Source organism: Leucoraja erinacea, chromosome 21 (genome assembly GCF_028641065.1).
Source record: "Leucoraja erinacea ecotype New England chromosome 21, Leri_hhj_1, whole genome shotgun sequence".
Taxonomy (NCBI): Eukaryota; Metazoa; Chordata; class Chondrichthyes; order Rajiformes; family Rajidae; genus Leucoraja; species Leucoraja erinaceus.
In genome coordinates, this window is record NC_073397.1 from 32,853,375 (window position 1) to 32,871,513 (window position 18,139).

General features: G+C 41.2%; 1 protein-coding gene across 2 annotated transcripts in view; it reads left to right on the forward strand.

Moving 5' to 3' along the window:
* The window catches only part of LOC129707489 (brefeldin A-inhibited guanine nucleotide-exchange protein 2-like), a 63,715-nt gene extending 46,135 nt beyond the window's left edge, over positions 1-17,580 (forward strand). The window contains exons 31-39 of one of the 2 annotated variants that reach the window (XM_055652548.1): positions 2,084-2,219; positions 3,096-3,234; positions 3,407-3,461; positions 3,559-3,682; positions 4,499-4,635; positions 5,712-5,883; positions 8,067-8,205; positions 10,131-10,248; positions 11,610-17,580. In XM_055652548.1, the coding sequence (XP_055508523.1) occupies positions 2,084-2,219; positions 3,096-3,234; positions 3,407-3,461; positions 3,559-3,682; positions 4,499-4,635; positions 5,712-5,883; positions 8,067-8,205; positions 10,131-10,248; positions 11,610-11,771 (1,182 nt within the window). In that variant the 3' untranslated portion in view covers positions 11,772-17,580. The remainder of the gene's footprint in view (positions 1-2,083; positions 2,220-3,095; positions 3,235-3,406; positions 3,462-3,558; positions 3,683-4,498; positions 4,636-5,711; positions 5,884-8,066; positions 8,206-10,130; positions 10,249-11,609) is intronic. The other variant, XM_055652549.1, reaches the window with a different exon arrangement.
* Positions 17,581-18,139: the final 559 nt, after the last annotated feature.

Here is an 18,139-nt window from a genome sequence, read left to right on the forward strand (position 1 = left end):
ACTAGCTGGCACAGACATGATAAACATAGTGGCTGGTCTTGTAATTGGATCATGTCTCCAGAGAAAAAATACTGAATTTAAATTTGTGTGTGATGTTTTCATAGTTAGATACATAATAATCTATCTTCAGTTAGTTTAACTTAGATTGCTAATGCCCCTTTAGACCTTGAAGATGTTGTTAACCGTTGATTTTAATGTTTAATTTATTAATTCTAAGATCATGGCTTTCATGGGCAATAAATACTGGTGATTCCAGTCGCAAATCTTCCTCTTGAAGGACGTTGTGAGTCGGCTCCAACTGCAGCTGCCTTGGGTGGCACAGTGGTGCAGCAGTGGAGTTGCTGTCTTACAGCGCCAGAGATCTAGGTTCAATGCAGACGATGGGTGCTGTCTGTAGGGAGTTTGTATGTTCTCCCTGTGATCGCAAGGGGTTTTCTCTGGGTGCTCCGATTTCCTCCCATATCCCAAGGCGTATAGGTTTGTAAGTTAATTGGCTTCTGTGAATTAGCCCTAGTGTGTAGGATAGTATTAGTGCATGGGCGATCACTGGTCGGTACGGACTCGGTGAGTCGAAGGGCTTGTTTCCGTGCTGTATCTCTAAAATCTATAGCTGTCATGTTTACGAAACTGGTCCAGTTCATTCTCCAGCCACTGCTGATACCCCCGGGACTTTTTTCTTTGACTGTACAGTGTACCAGCACCTCTAAAATTATATTTAAAATTTATTAATATTACAAAGAGAACATTAAACTTAAAAAAAACAATGTTTATTAAATAACTTACAGTAGTCAGGCCCTTAAAACAGATTAAGCAGCTTATAAGGTTCCAAATGGAATTCAAAGGAGGCACAGTGACACAGCAGTCGAGCTGCTGCTTCACAGCGCCGGAGACCCGGGTTCGAACCTGACCTCGAGTGTTGTCTGTGTGGAGTTTGCACAATCTCCCTGTAACAGCGTGTGTTTCGTCCAGGTGCTCCAGTTTCCTTCCACATTCCAAAGATTGTAGGTTAATGAGTCGCTGCAAATTGCTCCTAGTGTTTAGGGAGAGGATGTAAAAGTGGGATAACTGGTTATTGGTGGGCTGAAGGGCTCGTGTCCATGCTCTCTCTAAACTAAAAAATAAATAAACGCACAAGGTGGCATATATTGGCATTTTAGAAATGTGCCTTATATTTAAAATGCAATAAAAGTAAAGTTTGCATAAGCCTTACATTTAATTCAATAAATTTCAAAAAATGATTTCAAGTTGAAAAGTTGCAAATGGAATTAAAAGTTGTGAAATTATCAGTGAACGTTCCCAACACTAATCTTATGAAGAAAGAAAGGTCATTAAGAAAGTAATTGAAGTTGATTGGGTGTGTGACATTGCCTGAAGGTGTCTTCCAGCGATCCTAATTGTGGTGCTGAAATACATTTTTCCATTGAGCAACTGGAGCATTCATCAGTCCCACTGATCTATTCTCAATTGGTCTTCGAGTCATACAGTGTTGAAATAAGCCCCTTGGCCCAACTTGCTCACACCGACCAACGTGTCCTGTTGACATGAGTCCCACCTGCCTGCATTTGGTCCATGTCCCTCTAAACCTGTCCTATCCATGTCCCTGTCCAAAGTTTCTTAAATGTTGCGATGGTACCTGCCTCAACTACCTTCTCTGGCAGCTCGTTCCATACACCCTCTACCCTTTGTATGTAAAAAGCTACCCCTCGGGTTTCTATTACATCTTCCCCCCTCACCTTAAACCTATGTCCTCTGGTTCTTGATTCTCCTGCACTGGGTAAAAGACTCTGGGCAAGAGATTCTGTGCATTCCTCTCATGATTTTGCACATCTCTATAAGATCACCCTCTCTAAATTCTATAACTTAATATAATTTACCCTTGCTTTAACCTTTAGGTGGACAAAGTTTACCTTGTGCTACAATGCTGGAATTGCACAAAACAGAAGCCGTTATGTTCAGTCATGTTTATTTTTGGCTTGATGTTGTGAATTGTATGAAATTGATGTGATTTTCTTGCTCATAGTACAGAGTGCGTTTTTGAAGAATCAACTTCAGCGATTAAATGTTTTGACTTATTTTTTTTCAGAAATCTGAATGGATGACAACTACCTGTAACCATGCACTTTATGCAATTTGTGATGTTTTCACACAATTTTATGAAATCTTAAGTCAAATTCTATTGGATGACATATTTTCTCAGTTACATTGGTGTGTGCAACAAGGTAACTATTTCAGAAATATTTTAGATCTTTTTAAAAAATTTGTTGGATTACATTTAAATTCCAGCTGCAGGTATTGAAATGTTGTACTCAATATTTTATCTATTGGCCTCCAAGAACTAGTGTTTAGTTTAGAGATACAGCAAGGAAACAGGCCCTTCAGTCCACCAATTCTATGCTGATCGTCAATTACCCGTCCACATTAGTTTTATGTTTAGGAAGAAACTGCAGATGCTGGTTTACACCAAAGACAGGCACTAAATGCTGGTGTAACTCAGCGGGTCCGGCAGCATTGCTGGAGAGAAGGAATGGGTGACGTTTCGGGTTGAGACCGTCCTTCAGATTCGTTTTATGTCACCCCACTTTTGCATCCACTCCCCACACACGAGAGGCAATTTACAGAGGGCCAATTAACCTACAAACCCACACGGCTTTGGGACATGTGAGGAAACCGGAGCACCTGGAGGAAACCCACGCACGGAGAAGGTGCAAACTCCAGACAGACAGCAGTCTCTGACACTGAGGCAACGGCTCTACCAGCTGTGCCACTGCTGCCCTGTATTACATAGATCATGCTGAACAAATTTAGTTTGTTTGGTGAGAATGAATCCATTTGCTAAATGTATGCTTCGATCTCCTTCCTCGTGTCCAGCCATCTTCTATATCACGTCTTTCCGGTTGGTCAGTGACGGTTGACGGTCGGTGGGTGCAGAATTGGCTACTTCAGTCAGTCACTGTGGTACAGTTTCTGTCTTCAGTATTGCCCAGGATGTGCCACGTGGAGGTTTCTGCTTCCATCTGATGTGAAATAAAAATGAAAAGCAGCTAGTCGATCTGGACTTTGAATAATTTTCTTCTTGGTTCCATTCTTTCATGCAGATAATGAACAGCTGGCCCGATCAGGGACAAATTGTTTGGAAAATATTGTGATACTAAATGGTCAAAAATTCAGTCCCTTGGTGTGGGATAAAACATGCGACTGCATGCTAAATATCTTCAGGACAACGATTCCCCATGCGTGAGTTTGTTTTCTAATCTTAAACTAAACTAAACAAGTTTTTGTAATTTATTCTCTGAACATTGGACGTGCAACTTTTGAGTAATAATGTTAACACATCGTTCTCTCTTAAACATTAAGTGATGCCATAATCTACCCAAATAGACTGACAAATATGTTCTGCTGTTTACAGCCTATTAACATGGCGGCCTGCAGGCAGAGAGGAAGATACTTCAGAGAAGGGTTCAGTGAGTGTAATTTAAAATGGTTGTATAAATTTAGAAGATATTTAAAGCTCATTGGTTGTGGGTTGTAATCTGATGTAATGTCGAATGTTTTTTATAGGATCTGGAAGCTGACAGACAATCTATCTGCAGCACGGAGCGAAATGCTTCAGAGAAAGGTCAAAGTCAATTTAGCCAAGTATCTACAACCAGTGATGAGATTTGGAAATATAAGCAGAATGCGAGTAAGTATTGCGGTTGTATCAGTTATGGTACTGTAAGTTTGCAAGCTGATAGCTTCTCAAAATGGAATCTTAAAATCCTTCTTCATAGACAATAGGTGCAGGAGTAGGCAATTCAGCCCTTCTTGCTGTGTCTGATTAAGCTTCAAGTGACAACATTCCCCACAGCACTCACAACTTAAAAAAATGATATTTAAACTCATCTTCAGTCTTCATTGGAATGTAGACTTCAGTCTGAATCTTGTCAAAAGTTAAAAGTGACTTCAGGTGCCCAGCACAAATTGGAGGAATAGCACCTCATATTTTGCTTGGGTGGTTTACACCCCAGTGATATGAACCACCCTCTGAGGCAGAGAATTCCACACACTCACAACTCTCTGTGTGAAAAAGTTTTTCCTCATCTCCGTTCTAAATGGCTTACCACTTATTCTTAAACAATGGCCCCAGGTTCTGGACTCCCCCCAACATTGGGAGCATGTTTCCTGCCTCTAGCGTAATCGGCCCCAGAAGGCAGTGGAGGCCGATTCTCTGGATGCTTTCAAGAGTGAGTTAGATAGAGCTCTTAAAGATAGCGGAATCAAGGGATATAGGGAGAATGGGCTACTGATTGTGGATGATCAGTGCTGGCTCGAAGGGCCGAATGGCCTACTCCTGCACCTATTCTCTATTTGTAATTAATGAATATCTTGAAATGGATACCATGGGAAATGGAAAGCAAAAAAAATCAATTTTAAAAATTAGCACAATTTAATGCCAGATCTGAAATTGAATGCATTATGTTCTTTCTTTGATTTAACATTTTCTTTGATTTCCTGGAAGTATCGGATCAGAAGCTCTTTGCCACCCTCCTCATCAAATGCGTTGTGCAGCTCGAATTAATTCAAACAATAGACAACATCGTATTCTTTCCTGCAACTAGCAAAAAGGAAGATGCTGAAACATTGGCAGCAGTTCAGGTAAAATAATAAAAAATACTTGCTTGTTGCAATTGCCACTTATTGCTATATTGGTTTAGTTTAGACACAAGGTGTGGAAACGGACCCTTTGGTCCATCGAGTCTGCGACGACCAACGATCACCCGTTCACACAAATTCTATGTTAAATACAAGGGCAATTTACAGAAGCCATTAACTTACAAACCTGCATATCTTTGGAATGTGGGAGGAAACCGGAGCACCCGGAGGAAACCCACTTGGCCACAGTGAGAACGTACAAACTTCGTACAGGCATCACCCATACCCAGGTCTCTGGCACTGTAAGGCAGCAACCCTACCGCTGCACCATGTGCAGCCCATTGATACGAGGGGACTTGTGGTCGAAACAATGGTGGAAACCGGAGCACCCGGAGGAATCCCACACAGTCACATGGAGGACGTGCAAGCTCCCTGCAGCACCCGAGATCAGGATTGAACCTGGGTCTCTGGTGCCGTAAGGCAGCAAGTCCACCGCTGCTCTAGCACAGAGCACAGAATATAGTGTTACAATCACAGTAAAAGTACTGATAAGAAAAAAGTTCATGTGCCCGAAAGGTAGATTGGAATATCATGAATTCGTCCTTGGCAAATGCGCATTATATTCAGGAGTCTAATAACAGTGGGGATGAAGTTGTTCTTCAATCTGGTGCTACATGCTTTCTGCCCAATGGGAGAGGGAACAAGAGAGAATTACTGGGGTGTGAGCGATCCTTGCTTATATTGGCTGTTGGGAGGCATCCTAATGCTTTCTATAGTGCGTCTGTTGAAATTGACAGGAGTCATTGGAGACATGTTGAGTTTCTTTGTCTTCTGAGGAATTGGAGACAGTGGCAGGCCTTCTTGGTGTTGGACAAAATAGTCAATGATATTTCCCAACTCGGAACAAGGGCAATTTAAAATAATATCATGCATTCTAATAGTGATTCAATAGAGGGCAAAGCATACATCAATGTTTGCATGTTCTGTTGGCCCGACTAAAATGATATAAACATATTTTATTTTCATGCATGGGCTGAAAGAACTGCAAGGTTGTCACTAAACAAAATTGTTCTTTTAAGCAGAAGGATTCGATCATTCCTGAGATTCATATTGATACCGAAAACCGAGGAATGTACCGATACATGACCTCTCAACAGATATTCAAGCTTTTGGATTGTCTGCTGGAGTCACATTCATTTGCAAAATCTTTTAACTCAAATAATGAACAAAGGACAATGCTTTGGAGAGCAGGTAAAAATCTGAAATTTCGCAATTTTAATTTGTATTTGTTGAATTAATTTCTCCCCCCCCCCCCTCATGTATTTTGTGTTTTATGACTGTTGGCAGATCAATTTCCCTCCTGGAATAATTACAGTTCTGTCATATCGTATTGTACACTCCGGAGTTTAGAAGGATAAGAGGGGATCTTATTGAAACAAATAAGACCAGGACTCTCTGTCCTGGGTCTCCTCCATTGCCAGAGTGAGCAACACCGGAAATTGGAGGAACAGCACCTCATATTCTGCCTGGGTTGCTTGCTTCCGGTTGGCATGAACATTGAATTCTCCCAATTTTGCTAGCCCTTGCTGTCTCCTCCCCTTCCTTAACCGTCGATCTGTCTCCTCCCATCCCCCCCCCCCCCCCCCGCCCTCGGGCTCCTCCTCCTCCCTTTTTCCTTCCTTCTCCCCCCCCCCACCCCCCATCAGTCTGAAGAAGGGTTTCGGCCCGAAACGTCGCCTATTTCCTTCGCTCCATAGATGCTGCTGCACCCGCTGAGTTTCTCCAGCATTTTTATGTACCTAAGATTATTAAGGGTTTGGACACGCTAGAGGCAGGAAAAATGTTCCTGATGTTGGGGGAGTCCAGAACCAGGGGCCACAATTTAAGAATAAGGGGTAAGCCATTTAGAACGGAGACGAATAAACACTTTTTCTCACAGAGAGTGGTGAGTGTGGAATTCTCTGCCTCAGATGGCGGTGGAGGCCGTTTCTCTGGATACTTTCAAGAGAGAGCTAGATAGGGCTCTTAAAGATAGCGGATATGGGGAGAAGGCAGGAACGGGGTACTGATTGGAGATGATCAGCCATGATCACATTGAATGGCTGTGCTGGCTCGAAGGGCCGAAGGGCCTACTCCTGCACCTATTGTCCATTGTCGATTGTCTATTATCATACTTGCATTTATATAATAAAATTCCATATCCTTATTCCTGTATACTTGGGAATAAAAGTGTGTAAATAGTGTAGAATTAGTGTAAACTGGTGTTGATGATCAGCAGAGTCCAGGTGGATTGTAGAGCCTCTCTGCTCTATCTCTCTGACTATAAAGACATCAACTATATGACACCAACTTACAGGCACCAACATCAACTTGCATTGAACAAAACCCGAGGTTGTTTATCAAAGGTCTAACAGCATTAGCTCTCCTTAAACAAGGTCTTTTATCCCCTTGCATGCAGATGCATGCATCTCTCATATTAATTATGCATCTAAAATGTCCAAACGTTTACCACGTTGACTTTCACAGTTAATTTACTATTGAAACGTAGAACGATACAGCAGAGTAACAGGCCCTTCGTCTCAAAGGTCTATGTCAAAAATATGTCGGGTTCAACAAACCACCTCTGCCAGCATGTGATCCAGGTCCCTCCATTCCCTGCATATCCATGTATCTATTCAAAAGCCTCCAAAGCACCATTATGGCATCTGCCTCCGCCACTACCACCCCTGGCAGCACCTTCCAAGCACCCAACAGGAGGCAACTTCCAGGGGAAATTATTTTTTAAGAAGAATTTCACGCATAACTGGGGCAATGCTGCCTTACAGCACCAGAGACCTAGGTTTGATCCTGACTATGGGTATGGAGTTTGTACAGACCCTGTACGTTCTCTGCGTGGCGGCATAGGTTTTCTCCGGGTGCTCCGGTTCCCTCCCACACTCCAAAGATGTGTGCGTTTGTGGATTAAGTGGCGTATGCAAATTGTTAATTGTCCCTAGTGTGTGGTGATCGCAGGTCGGCAGGGACTGGGTGGGCCAAAGGGCCGTTTCTGTGCTATATCTCTAAAGTCTAAAGGGCCTGTCCCACTTGGCCGTCATTTGCGCGTAAATTACGCAACATCATTTGCGCGTCACGACGTGAGACGCACGTGATGCGCGCATTACGCATGCATGGTGCGCGATGACATAGGCAGTGACGCGCGGCATCGTAGGATTTTGTGATGTACAAAATCTTCGCGCGCCATCTGCGTGACGTGCAAATGGCGGCCAAGTGGGACAGGCCCTTAAACGACTAAAAGTCAACTCAAAGCAAATTAGTAAAACCTCTTGCTGATGGTTGTGGAAATTGATATGCTAAAGAGCAGAACAGACTCGCCTCTAAATGACTGATTCTTAATAACATGACCATTAAGGATTCTCTTCTGTTTTACACTCTAGGATTTAAAGGGAAATCCAAACCTAATCTTTTGAAGCAGGAAACCAGCAGTCTTGCGTGCTGCCTTCGCATACTGTTCTGCATGTACACAGATGAAAATCGACGGGATTCTTGGGATACTATACAGAAACGACTGCTGAAGTATGAGAATTTAGTTACAGTGTATTTTTGGTAACTCTATGATATATTTGTCATGGAAGTGGACCAATAGTAAGACTAGTGACTTAAAACAATGCTTAAAATTCTGTTCTATAACTGGCAATGTTTAGTGTTTAATATATTTATGAGTAGATTGGGAGCTCTATGTACCATGTGTGGGAAGGATCTGCAGATGCGTAAGAAACAACTGCAGATGCTGGTTTAAATCGAAGGTAGACGCAAAATGCTGGAGTAACTCAGCGGGTGAGGCAGCGTCTCTGGAGAGAAGGAATGGACAACGTTTCGGGTCGAAGACCCGAAACGTTGCCCATTCCTTCTCTCCAGAGATGATGCCTCACCCGCTGAGTTACTCCAGCATTTTGCGTCTACCAAGGATCTGCAGATGCTGGTTTACACCAAAGATAAGACACAAAATGCTGGAGTTTCTCAGCAAGACAGGCGGCACCTCTGGAGAGAAGGATCCCCTTCTTCGGGTCTCGACACGAAACGTCACCCATTCCTTCTCTCCAGAGATGCTGCCTGTCCCACTGAGTTACTCCAGCATTTTGTGTCTATCTCAGCTATATGTAACAGTCTGAAGAAGGGTCCTGACCTAAATCTTTACCTATCCATGTTCTCCAGAGATGCTGCCTGTCATTACTATTCTAGTATCTTCCAGCAGAATAGTGATGTGGTATCCACTGCAATACACTTGCACAATATGAAAATCAGGGTGGAGGAGACTTGTGGATGAAGGCAGACGAACCACTTGCTTGGAGCTTGTAGCATCGTGCTCTTAAAGCCCTGTTGCAGATGGATACTGCCGCCTACTGGTGGTACCTTTTTAGAAATGGGGAGGTGATGTGCCATTTCTATACAGGATCATTTAGTTTACGTTCACAAGTTCTTGGAGTAGAATTAGACCATTCGGCCCATCGATTCTACTCTGCCATTCAATCATGGCTGATCTCTGCCTCCTAATCCCATTTTCCTGCCTTCTCCCCATAACCCTTGTCTCTGCCTTAAAAATATCCACTGACTTGGCCTCTGTGGCAATGAGTTCCACAGATTAACTAGATTAACTACCTTCTGATCTACCCTTGTTTAAGAGATACAACGTGGAAACAGGACATTCAGCCCACCGAGTCCACGCCGACCAATGATCCCCATCCACAAGCACTATCCTGCACACTAGGGACAATTTTCTTTGTACCACCTACCCAAGACAATTAACCTACAAATCTGTACGGCTTTGTAATGTGGGAGGAAAGCGGAGCACCCAGAGAAATCTCACAGGGAGACCGTACAAACTCAGTACAGACAGCACTCGTAGTCAGGATCGAACCTGGGTCTCTGGCGCTGTAATGCAACAAATCCACTGCTGCGCTACTGATAGTTAACAATGGCAAAATTACCACTGGTTTACCTCTGTGATTGCGTAAGACTTAATCTATTATACAAGATCAAAATGAACCAGCTCCAATCTGATTAGTGGAAGAAAATGTCATTTAAAGATTAAAAGTCAATGTATGATTTGTTTTCTACCCATTTATTGTAGCGATGTAGGATTAAATCTAGGTTTGTCATTAAACTGGAATGGTGAAATATTACATTAAGTAATCAAAATTTATCATGTGGTTAAAGATAGATACAAAGTGCTGGAGTAATTCAGGCGGGCCAGGCAGCTTTTCTGGTGAAAAAGGATGGGTGGCATTTCGGGTCTTCAGACTTCTGAAGAAAGGTCTCAACCCGAGACATCACCCATCCTTTTTCTCCAGAGATGCTACCTGATCTGCTGAGTTACTCCAGCACTTTGTGTCTATCTGTGGTATAAACCAGCATCTGCAGTTCCTTGTTTCTACATTTTATCGTGCGGCTGTCGGTTTTAAACCTCGTTATTCATGGAAACTGTTTGTCTTCCTCCACAGTGTTTGTTGTGAAGCGCTAGCTTATTTCATAACCTTGACATCTGAAAGTCATCGTGAAGCTTGGACAAACTTATTGCTGCTCTTCCTCACAAAGACCCTGAAAACTAGTGATGAAAAGGTAGGGAAATATCTTTTCAGATATTCATCGGATATAATATGAAGTGAAACCTTGCCTATTGGTCTCCCAGAAAATCGTAGTTTTGACAAGTAACAAAGAACAGATATTTCTGATCTAAGAGTTGGAGGTTTGCAGACCAACACCGAACATAGTTGGTCTGTTGGTATAAAATGTATCCCAGTGGCTGCCGCACAGGGGCTTCAACATGCTTTGTTGAAGAACTTCATGTATTTATAAAACATGCATACAGCAATAAAACGGTTCAGAGTAAAGACATTAAGCTTGTTTCATTTGAAGAGAAAGCAGATGAGATGACCCAAATTATCTCCTTCGGCTGTCACTTCTATGATAGGAAAATGTACTGGTTTCCAGACAATATTCTGTCAGTTTTTGAAACAAAAGTAGAAAAGGGTTAATATTCAATTTTTTTTTTTTACAAAGTACCTTTTAAGTGATTCTCCAGTTACTAATCGAAAACCCCTTGTGACCAATTAAATTCACACAATACAAATAGTGGTAATAGATGTAGCAGTCACGTTGTACCCACTTTGCGTAATGAAAGTGCATGTTGTAGCAGGACTCCCTGTATGGGTATTAACGCCCTGTTCGCCTGCCTAGCTCTTTATAGATGGAATATTGAGCACCGTCAAATTGTTTGACCTGTGACGCATTGCATTATTCTGCCCTTCAGCAACATTATTAAAATTGGCAGCAGAAATAAAAATAGAGTAAAAAGTATGATGCAGATGAACTTTACAACCAGTGACAACTGTGTAATATTTAAGACAGTAAGAGTGAGATATGAGGAACAAGTACTGACAGTTTCATTTACAATAAGGCAACGCGGTAGCACAGCGGTAGAGTTGTGTCCTTACAATGCTGGAGAATCGAGTTTGATCCCGACTACAGGTGTAGTCTGTACGTTCAAGAGAGAGCTAGATAGGGCTCATACTTTCAAGAGAGCGAGATGTGGCTCTTAAAGATGGCAGAGTCAGGGGATATGGGGAGAAGGCAGCAACGGGGTAATGATTGGGGATGATCAGCCGTGATCACATTGAATGGCGGTGAAGGCTCGAAGGGCCGAATGGCCTACTCCTGCACCTATTGCCTATTGTCTATTCTCCCCGTGACCGCGTGGATTTTCTTTGAGATCTTCGGTTTCCTCCCACACCACAAAGACGTACAGGTTTGTAGGTTAATAATTGGCTTGGTATAAATGTAAATTGTCCCTAGTATGTGTAGGGTAGTGTTCATGGGCAAGGATCGCCGGCAGGTGCGGACTCGATGGGACGAAGGACCTGTTTTATGCGCTGTATCTCTAAACTAATTCCAGTGCTAATTTGATTTTGTTCCTGTTGCAGTTTAAGATCCACGCGTCTGCATACTACCCTTTTCTGTGTGAAATTGTGCAGTTTGACCTGATCCCTGAACTGCGGGTGGTTCTACGCAAGTTCTTTCTGCGCATTGGCGTGGTATTCCGAATCTGCCATCAGGAGGAGCAACCAAAAGAAGCTGCTGCATAACGGAGTGGGAATGCATTTCCGATTCCCCTTCCCCCCCCTCCCCTGTCAATGGGAGGTAATCCTGGTAGCTAAAGAATATGGTTCAACTTGGAGTGAATTTCAAGCTTTATTTAAGAGGATTCTCAAATTAACGGTGTTTATCCTGTATTTTAGAGGGTATTTTATGAGGCAGTTATCCTGACTCACCATGTAATCTAAAGTTTGAGTTTTTATTTTTGTTGTCTTGAAGGAATGTCAGCATTTTCCTTCCTCGTGTATTTAATATCTGAAAAATACCCAGCAAAACCATTTCAGGGATTGAATTGTTATATATTCTGAAACACTACAGTCTTAAACAATAAATATTAAAGTTGAATGTATAGTCAGCAAACTGTACAGTGTAAACTGCAGTCATGACATTCGTAAGTTGACTTGTCACACTGTCAATGCTTTTAAATGGGTAACGTGAGTATGTTTTTCAATTGCAGTTGTGAAATAATGCTTGACACATTGGTATGAATTACTTATTGTGGGAATTATGGTAATTGATAAAAGCTAAAAGTTTCGGTGATCCATCAGATCAGGAAAAAAAGTTATCAGGTTTTTGCATCAATACTTGCGTTTCAGCGAAAGCAATTCAATTTTGTGTTGGGTGGATGAGAAGAATCTGAAGGCTTTGATTTTTGTTCCTTGTGTAATTGCAATGGTGTTTGCATACTCAGTTTTTCTTCCAAATTATAATCGCAATTATCCTAGACAATAAGACGAGCACAATTAGAGTAAATTACAAAGTACTGGAGTAACTCAGCAGATCAGGCAACATCTCTGGAGGACATGGACTTGTGACGTTTTGGGTCTGGGGCTCTTCTTCAGAATCTGAAAGGTCACCTGCCCACGACCTCCAGAGATGCTGCCTGACCTGCCGAGTTAATTCAGCACTTTGTGTTTTGCTCAGGTTTTCAGCATCTGCTGTTCCTCGTGTCTCTGAGCACAATTAGAAACACACCGAACACAAAAAAACCCAATGAAGCTGAATTTCAAAGCTAGTTTAGAGCAAGCAAAACTTTCTTTTAAAGTAAAATATACAGGTTATACAAAAATATAATTAAATAGATCAATTACCTTGATGTCCTCTTAACATGATCAAACCTCAATTATGGTGAATGGCCAGAAAAATAAATGTCTCGCTCTAGAATTATAATTTAGCTGAATCCTCAAGGGCACATCATTCATCAGATAAATGTATCTTAATGGTCAATCTGCAGATTTGGTAACAACTCAGTTTCACCAGAATGATTTGAAATATGGTGTTTAAAAATGCATCTTTCTGTTGAGGAGAATGAGCTTTTTATATGAATTAAAATCAGTCACGTTACGTTTAGGCACTGCTGCCCGCTAGTTTATTTAATGGATAGGGTTTAATACCTAACTTTGCACAAAAAATATTAATGAGCCATTTGGGATTAAGTAACATGATACTTAATCATAGGCAGAATTTTGCTCAATCGCACTATTTGTGGCATCTTTTTTGGTTGATTTGCTTTAACCCTCTTGGGCTTCATGTCATGCATGTATATTTGGATTTACTCGGATGAATGATTATCTTAAAATCCACAAACGTGGAACAGAGAACTACTTTAACATGGCTGTCAATAGGATGCTAATACCGTCTAAGGTTCGAGTTCAGATCTTGGGCAGCCAATATTAATTTGCAGCATTTAGCAAATCTGGTAGGTTTGCTGTGGGTTTGCTCCTAGTCGGCGACCAGTATACCATGTACCGCCAAATGCTGTATTGATTCCACCAGCAGTACAGGCACTAAATCGTGGAAAAGCAAATCCTACATTTTGCGACAACTCTGTTTGTGGATTATGCATGGGATAAAATGTGGGGCGAGTGGGGGCACAAGACTCATAAACCTGATATTGATGCCATCACGGCTTGATGAATGATTGAACACGGGTAAAATAGCATCTTGCTTCCAAAGTTGACAAGAAATGTAGCGATAATGGCTGTGGTGAAGTGATGCACTGCAAAGCCCCGCACAGGCGATTGGTCAAAGGTAACAATGGGGCGTGTCTTGCTGTTGAGACTCTGGGTGGCAAATGTTCAAATGTCGTTGCTCAAGGCATCAAAAAAAACATGGTGGTTTAATGTGGTGAGATAATTAACGAGATAATTGAAAGGATCATTATGTTGTTTAGTTAACTTGCACAATTAATTAAAGTACACTTAATATATTTCTTTGTAGGTGGAGGGGCAATTTATGGGATCATTTGGATGATTTAGTTTGACTTGACTTTTCGAGACTATTGGCGTGTTTAACTTTAGGTGACCTGGGACAAAATTCAAAATTTTCTCAGCTGTCTTTGTTCTAAAAAAAATGATTTAATTCATGCTGGAAAACAATTCCACATGCCCAGTTTGTAGTTTGACCTGCATGGTCCCAAGTCAGAGCAGTTCTCAACTAGCTTTGAGACCTTGTGCTAAAATTTCCAGCGTGCATTTACTCTGCATATGTGCTATTGGGTTGTTTGACTTTGGCAAGTGATGTTAATGGAGCTACATGTTAAAGGCTTGTCCGACTTGCGCAATTTTTTTTCGGCGACTTGCCGGCACCCGTCATAGTCACAGCAGGTCTCCGAAAATTTTCAACATGTTGAAAATCCAGCGGCGACCAGAAAAAGGTACGACTCTTTGGGCGACCACTCACGACTATACAGGCGTCACGTGTCGACATGTCGCGTAAGTGGGACGGGCCCTTAAGGCAACCAACCTCCAGTTGAGAAGAAACTCTGCTAACATTGGGAAGACTTAATTTGGATTCTACTCATTCTTTCTGGCTGGTTCTGTGCTGGACATCATGTTGAGGTGTTTTTCTACCTGCTTTGTTGCATTAGCAATACCTTGGCAGTGATGACCAAGTAGGAGACTGATTTGGACGGAGTCATTCATTTATCCCAAGTCAGAGCAGTTCTCAACTAGCTTTGAGACCTTGTGCTAAAATTTCCAACGTGCATTTACTCTGCATATGTATATAAATTCCATGCAGTGAGATTGATGATGGAGAGAGAGGATAGTATTTATTGATATGTGTGTTTGACTGCTATTGACAATGTGTGTTTTGTCAAGGGATGAAGACATCACCAAAGATTAAACAATGTGAGGTAATAAAGTCACAATCTCGCTGTCACGCAGACTGCAATAATGTGTTAATTTACATGGACACAAAATAACTATTTTCATGCCTTGACCAAATATTTAATTTGGCAGATGTGTGGAAATTGGTGGGAGCTACGATATCAATTCTTCTCTGTACCTTTTTTTCAAAATAGTGCTTTGAGACTATTCAAAACAAAGCAAGAATAAACAGAACGTTGTATTTGGGGTCAAACTTGGTAGTTTACGTTGTTCAACAATATTCAGTGAAAGGTGTCATATTTTTAATTAGCGGTAATCTTGGTATTTGTTTCCTTCTGATTCCAACATTTGGGCTAGAGTGTGCTTTGGTGGTGAGGATATTGATATGTTTAATTATGTTTCTTTGAATAATTTATTGGGTTTTTTATTTTCATTTGTAAATCTAAAGAGGGAATAATAGCAAATCTATTTAAATACATTTGTTGACCAGAGTTTATTAGTTAATTCTAAATATAATTGGTGTGGAAAATTCTTGACCACGCTGATGCATAAGGGAGTTCAATGGAAGGTTATTTATTGGCATAAATGTTCTATGTTCACAGATATTTAACACAGGTAATTTCCAGCATCGTTAGACACAAAATGTTGGAGTAACTCAGCGCATCAGTCGGCATCTCTGGAGAAAAGAAACACCTGTCCTGACCCAAAAAGTCACCTGTCCTTTTCTCCACAGATGCTGCCTGACCTGCTGAGTTACTCCAGCATTTTGTGTCGATCTTCGGTGTAAACCAGCACCGGCAGTTTCTTCCCACTAATTTTCAGCATAAGTCTGCAAGCCTTGTTTTATGTTCTCTGCTGCTCACTTGTCAAATACAGCTTCGTGGTTTGTGCCATATTTGAGTTACTGTTCTTCCTCGGTCTGCTCCAGATCACATTATTTGTAATTTAGCAACATCAATAGCATTGCTGCTTTCAGTGTGAACTGTTGCTTTCATGGAGAAAATGCTTTATATTCATGCAGCCTGGCGTCAACAATGTGTACTGATTTGTTGCACCAACCCTTTTTGATCATCACATGTGAGAAGTTGTTTGCCAGCAATAGCAGTTTGTGATGTATCCCAGTGATCACACTGAGATGTAGCATTCTCTCCATCTTGAGGCACTGCCAATAGCTTCATTTAATGTGGCAGCTTCGAGGCGACTGTTGATGCTGTTGGAGATGCAGTGTAACTTCTGCAAGTGTACCACGCTACCTTAACTCATAGAAACAAACTCATTGGAGAATCTCTGGTTGATTTAAAATAACTAATTTTACTATTTTATGGACAGGCGATGACTTATCTTTCTGCTGTTATGGCACCCAATACACTGGCTCAGTGTACTTGCTACTTATGTTTTGAGTTTGTATCTGAATTTTCTATGCAACGGAAAGTTTGTTAAAAGTGATTAATGAATGGCAGTCAGCTTAAAGGCCCACTGTTTTAACTTGCTCTAATTATTGCCATGGCTCCCTTGGATCTTGTCAGGCCATGCAATTTTGTAGACTGACACAAAAAGCTGGAGTAACTCAGCGGACCTGGCAGCATCACTGGGGGAAAACCAGCATCACTGGGTGTGACGTTTTGGGACGAGACCCTTCTTCTGACCCGAAATGTCACCTAATTCCTTTTCTCCAGAGATCCTCCCTGACCCTCTGAGTTACTCTAGCTTTTTGTATCCGTCTTCGGTTTAAACCTGCATCTTCAGTTCCTCCCTACACAATACAATTTTGTATCCGAGTGGTATTGGTATTTTAAATGCATTGCAATTACTGCTCCGTGGTGCCCTCAAAGACATTCGTGGTACCAGGTCACGTTAGTCAGTCTTCATGTGTAACTTTCAATGGTGGAAGGTGAGAGAGGGTGTCATTCAATGTTCATAGACTTCCACTGTGATCGCTGGACAGTGATTCTCAGCGACTATATCTTTCTTTGCCATCAGTCACTATAGATCCTTCAGCTCTGAACATGTTCATGAAAATCGAACCTTGACTTAGTACCAAGCTAATGATGTCTTTTCATCAGGGAAGACAAATCTCAGGTTATTTTCTTGGAATTCACCTATTGGGCAGGGAAAAATAGCTAGCTGACTCCTTACTCTGTTGTAGAATAAATCTTTGTTCTCCCATTGTTAATTAAATGTTGCTGTATTTATCTCCCATTTGCAACTGCTGTTCAAACAAGATTCCATTTATTTTCTCGTACCTTTGATAACAAATAAAATAATAATGTATTTTCTTTTTGCACCAGAAATTTACTTAACGAAGACTACACCCATGACAAATTAGACAATCAAACTGAATTGTGAAAATTAAACTGATCTAATTTATCCAATCATAGCTCCATTTCAATGTAGTAACTGGGCAGTTTATATGCTGAATGTTTACATGTTTAATTTCGATAACATTATGAAGAAAAGTGAAAGTTAATTATTCATAGATTTTATGAATGAGATATAGTACTGTGAAGTGCATTTAAGAAAACATAATTTAAGAGCATTCCTTGCCACTGTGGATGTATAAATATTTTGGAAGAACAGATTAAATATATAATATGAAATAACCATGTAAAGTTTTCTATGTCATTCTCTGTATAATACAACTGATTATCCTATTCCAATCTGTTAATAAATCAGTGAGGTTTTACACCTATTTTGCTTCATTACTGAATCTTAATTATTTGTACTATCGTTCTTTACAATGCGAGTATAATTGCAGATGTATGTGACAAATTAAAAGATACTTGCTGTTTCCATTTGTAGTTGAGAACTATTTCAGTTTAGGATTTCTTCAGTAATCTAATATAGCAAGTATGCATAAATATAATCAAATCTTGATTAGTGTGGCTGTAAGAGGTTATGGGGAGAAGACAGGACAAGGAAATCAGTGTGGTGGAGATATCCAGCCTACTACTAGCATTCAACCAGAAGAAAACCTCCCTGAAACAGAAACAGCGAAGCAGGACGTGGAACAGCAAGGGAGGGAGAGATAGATCAGCAATGAATGAATGATGGGCAGAGTACTCGACTTGATGGGGAGATGCTGTTTTGGCCGGAATCATTAGAGACCAGTTATTACTCGTATTACCTCATGTAAGTGGTGACTGCTTGGAGAAATATCAACAACTTTTTGGGAGGGGAGGCATTTAGCTGCTTCCTGGCGTGCGTTTGCCATAATCTAACGTTCAAATATCGAGATAAAAAAAATAACT